At 24.7% G+C, this 5,159-nt stretch overlaps 1 protein-coding gene across 1 annotated transcript in view; it reads right to left on the bottom strand.

The window, feature by feature from the left end:
- Positions 1-2,284: 2,284 nt before the first annotated feature.
- The window catches only part of LOC117171321 (actin-related protein 1), a 20,936-nt gene continuing 18,061 nt past the window's right edge, over positions 2,285-5,159 (bottom strand). The window contains exon 7 of the mRNA XM_033358525.1: positions 2,285-3,439. Within this exon, the coding sequence (XP_033214416.1) occupies positions 3,296-3,439 (144 nt within the window). The 3' untranslated portion in view covers positions 2,285-3,295. The remainder of the gene's footprint in view (positions 3,440-5,159) is intronic.

Genomic DNA, 5,159 nt, shown 5'->3' with positions numbered 1-5,159 from the left:
AATTTTTTCTGAAGTAATAATTGTTCATTTATTATTTATTCACCAAAATTGTTTTTGTTTCAATCTTCTTACGTACTGTCTCAAATTTAAAATTTTAAAATAGTCATTTACAATTTTTCCAGAAAATATAAGAAAATTATTTTATTATTTTAAAGATTTCAAAATCATCGAAAAGCATCAAAATTATATTTCATAATCTTTAAAAATCTATATTTTTAAAAATTGGAATCTTCAAATTTTAAATTACGTTTGAATTTTTTTTAACTTTTAAATAAATTTTGTTCAATCATTTAATTTTTCCAATTTATTTTTTCAATCGTGCAAAATTAAGAAAATCGGTTTAAAGTCTACCACATTTTAAAGAATTTTCGAAATATTTTGAAATTCTTTGAAGTGTTCTCCTGAAATCATTTTGTAATACCAAAAAATAATTGTAAATATTCCTATGAATCTTAATAAACAAAAATGATTACTTTCAAACCTTTCAAAATGCTTAAAATAGCTTCTAAATTTTTTGTTCAAAATATATATGTTCTTTAGCATTTTTTGAAATCTTTTTACGTTCAACATTATTTTTTTTCAATTCGAAATATCCCTTAAACTTACTTGAATTTTTCTGAATCATTAATTGTTCAACTGTTAATTATTCATCACATTTTGTTTGAAATATCTTTAGATATTCTCCTAAAATTATGTTTTCAAAAGAAAAAATCATTAAAAAGTTTATCAGGAATCTTAAGAAAAATATTTCATCAAATTTTCCTTTTCAAATTTTGAATTATGTTTGAAATTTTTTAAATCTTATCAGCATTTTTCTATTCATTTGATTTTTTCCTAACATATATTTAAATCCTGCAAAATAAAAAAAAATTGACTTAAAACCTACCAGATTCTTTGTTGACAATTTTGGAAATCTTTTGAAATCTTTTGAAATATTCGCTTGAAATTAATTTTTTAAATAAAAAACATTTTCCAATCTGATACTTCTATGAATGTTAATAATATTTTTATTCTTTTTCGAATTTCTTCTGAATTATTAATTTTTCTATTATTACTTATTCTATAAAATTGATTTTTGTTTAGAAATCTTTTTATATGTTTTTTTAAAATTGTTTTCGAAATAAAAAGTCAAACGAAAAAATTATTGTCTATTTTTGTGGGAATCTTAATAAAAAAACTTTTATTCTTTTGACACCATTGAAAATGCTTCAAAAGCTTCTAGATTTTTTGTTCGAAAACATAAAAAAACTACATTCTTTAATTATTATTTATTCATCCAAATTTCTTTTTGTTTTAAAATCTTTTTAGCTAATCTCTTAAAATTATGTTTTCGAAAGAAAAATTCACCAATTTAATATATAATACAAAAAGCATTTTCCATTTTTGTAGAAATCTTGATCAATTTTTATTATTCTTTCCAAATCTGTCAAGATGCATCAAAAGCTTTTAAATTTTGGTTCGAAATCTTTAAAAATCCACCTTTTTAGAAAAATGTTTTAAATCTTTTCACGTTTTCATTATATTTAAATCTTTTCAAAACTCTAATTAGTAAATGTTCCATTGTTCATCAAAATTAGTTTATGTTTTGAAATGGTTGTATTTACATATTCTCTTTAAATTAATTTTTCAAAATAAAAAATAAATTATATTATATAAATAATCTTCAAAAATCTTCAAAAGTTTGAAGTTTCTTGAAATGTCAAGTTTAAAAAAAAATTTGAATCTTTTAAAAACGTCTAAATCTCTTAAATTTACTCAAGTTTTTCCTAAATTAATACTAGTCCAATTGTTATTTATACATAAAAATGAAATAATTTCAATAACAAATTTTAAAAAAATTAGATAGCACAATTACAATTATAATGTTCAGAGCTAAACTGTAGCTATCTGAAATTTTAACGATTCAAGGCTTACTATTTGAAAAAATACATTTTCCAATTGTTTAGATCTAAATATTTGATTGATAAGTTTTTATTTTAAATGAACAGTAAAATATTGCTAAATTAAAAAAATATATATCTTTTTTTTTTTATTTAAAATTTTCAAATTGAATGGATCAAAAATAAAATATTTTAGACTGAAACAATATTTGATTAGGATTTGACATTATTTTAAAATCCAAAATAGTTTATAAACTATCGATCTTCTAAAAATTTGTAAAATTATCGGTCAAAAAATAAATCCATTCTCAGTTCCCGGTTTTTCCCGGCTAAACGGCCAAAATGAAGAACAAAATATTTTAATTTAATCTTAATCTAGGGACGAGGTAAAAAGGAAGATAAGATTTGGTTTTTCCAAAATTTATTTTTGATAAAAATAGTAATGTGAAATTAATATAGAAGGTAATATAAATAAATTACTCAAATCTAGATTGAAGCCACCAATGCGAAATACCATTCAGATTGTTTCCGTGCACGAAATAATCGTTTCTTGCGTCGGCAAAATTCTTAAATACACAAGCCACGGTATATAGTACAAAAATGCATCGAATTCCTACAACCGCATTTCTCAAGAATCTCAACAACTGAGAAATGCAAATTCACCGAAGCATTACTCTTCATTAAAGAATTAAAGAATCCAAATTAACGACATAAAACTGAGTATTAATTTTACAAATTTCCCCTAAAGTCGACTGTCTTTTTCATTCAGAAACAATGAATTTCGTAGAAACTCCTAGATGGAACATTCCACGCAAAACAGAATTCTTGCTGTCGTTAAAACGTAATAAAAAATTGTGCCCGAGTTTCGGACTTTCGGATTAGAACAAAGCATTTTACAGGAGGCTTTCAGTTTCGCTTCAACCTAAATAAGAAAAACCTTTTGAAGCAAAGCCGCGAGTCCTGAAAAAATCACTTCGAAAAAAAACTATGCTCTTGACATTTATCAGAGTTCAAAAGATACAGATAAAGTCACAATAAATCGAATCTACAAATACAATATGATTCTGCGGAGCATAAATTTTTTTTCAATGTATTGAAAATAATCCTCTATACATTAAACTAAAAAATGGCGTATAAAACTTGATAAATAGGTATTTCTTACATATTGCAACGTTTTTTCTTCCATTTGGGACATAGTATTCTCCAATACTCGAATTTCTCAAATTAATCGTAAAAATACGCGCAGAATTAAAAGAAAATCAAGTCGCACGTAAAGAGACAGGCTCATCATGCAGATGAATAGATTTGATGCTTCGTTAACAATAGAAAAAGGCAAAAGTGCGAAAATTGTGCCGAGCTTTTTTTTTGTTTGTTAGCATTAGGATAACCTCACATCCAATTGATGCAAATAATACTCAGAAAGTCTTGCGATGAATCGCCTTTACGCCGTCATCCTCATATTCTCGTTTACTGACCCACATCTTTTTGAACGTGTCCAGAGATGCCAAAATTGAACCTCCTATCCAAGTGCTGTACAATCGCTCTTGTGGTGCTGATATCTAAAAATTTAGAATTTTTAGAATCTTAATATTTCCCAAGTCGGGGATTTAAAATTCTAGATTCTTATAAGGAGTCGTTCATAATCAGGGTGGTTATTCGGTAGACGATTTCAAATTTCCGGTCACTTCCCGGCTTTTCCCGGTCAACCAAAAGTAACATATTCATATTTGTCTCTAAAGGCAAACATTTATTTTAATTCATGTCGTTCATCCCAAACATCTTTTAACACAACAGAGCCAAAGATTGCAAAATAAATGAATTTTCAAATAAATTTATAAATCTTTAACTGGAATAGTGGAATTTTAAATCAAGCTGATAAATTTTCAACTAAAATTATGAATATTTAACTTAAACAGTTGCATTTTTAATCAACAAGATGTATTTTTAAACAATAGTATTAATTTTCAAACAAAAAGCAGGGTGGCCGCTGGACCGGGAATTTTACAATTTTGTAGAAGAAAAATCTGTCCACATTCGATTTCAACAGTTTAAAAAAAATAATTAGTGCAATTATGATGTTTTTAAATCAAGCTATTATTTAGCTTACAATGCGTAATTCAAAATTTGTTTACTTTAAAAATTGTCAATTAAAATTTTTATTTCTAAGCTTACATTTTTAATTTAAAGAATTTTTAAATGCTTTCTTAAAGACTTGAACAGATAAAGAATAAAAGCCTTTGATGTTGAAAATTTTGGATAAAAACATTTTTATTTAATAAATATATTTTTTTTATTTATCTGTACTTTAAGTAATAAGAAGTGAACAAAAACGATTTGACAAAACGATTTTAAACCTTTAACTGAATTGTTTGACATAGAAAACCTGGAATTGTTAAAATTTCAAAGAGCCTTTAAACTTTGAACGTTACAATTTTAATTGTTGTATTTGCAAAATGCTTAATTTGTGAGTGAAATTTTAAATTGTTGATGTATAATTTACAAATGAATTCTCTTAAAATAATTTTTTTAAATGAAAAGTTATTTTTTATTTTCCTAGGAATCCTGAGAAAATGATTTTATTCTTTTGAAGCCTTTGGCGATTCTTGAAAAGAATCTAATTTTTTGGTTTAAAATCTGCGAAAATCTACATTTTGTTTGGTATTAGGCTATCATTTCAAGTTTTACATTAAGTTCGAATCTTTTCAAAACTTCTGCATATCTCTTAATATTACACAAATTTCGCCTACATTTAATAAATGCTCAATTGTTATTTATACATTCAAATTGTAAAGAATTTTTCTAAAATTTGCAGGATTTTGTCAAAATTGTAGAAAAAATTCAATTCATTTTGACAGATATTTAGAAGTTCTGAAAAAACCTCCAAAATGATTTTAAATTTAAAACCAATTTAAAACAACTTCTAGATTTCTGAATATTTTAAAATAAAATTGTGAAGCTTTCCAATGATGTTTAAACTATTTAAAAAGAAAATAATTTATTTTCTAATTTAAGAAGTGTGCAGTTAATATTTTTTTCAATTGAAAATGATATTAGCATTGATATTAGCATTGAAAATGATAACGTGCATTTATATTTTTCTGTTTTGAAAAATGTTAGTACCTTCAATTTTATACGCGTAAATTATTGAGCATTTGAAAACAAAATTTTTTATTAAAAATTTTTAAAGGGGGAGGGTCGGTAAGGCCGGTTTTTGGCCTAATTTATTTTTGGACCAAAAAATCTGAAAAAATCATGGTAGTATCTTATAAGTATCCCGAG

Source organism: Belonocnema kinseyi, chromosome 4, assembly GCF_010883055.1.
Source record: "Belonocnema kinseyi isolate 2016_QV_RU_SX_M_011 chromosome 4, B_treatae_v1, whole genome shotgun sequence".
In the NCBI taxonomy this organism is placed as follows: domain Eukaryota; kingdom Metazoa; phylum Arthropoda; class Insecta; order Hymenoptera; family Cynipidae; genus Belonocnema; species Belonocnema kinseyi.
Note: the sequence above shows the minus strand (reverse complement) of the source record. Positions and strands in the feature narration are given on the sequence as shown.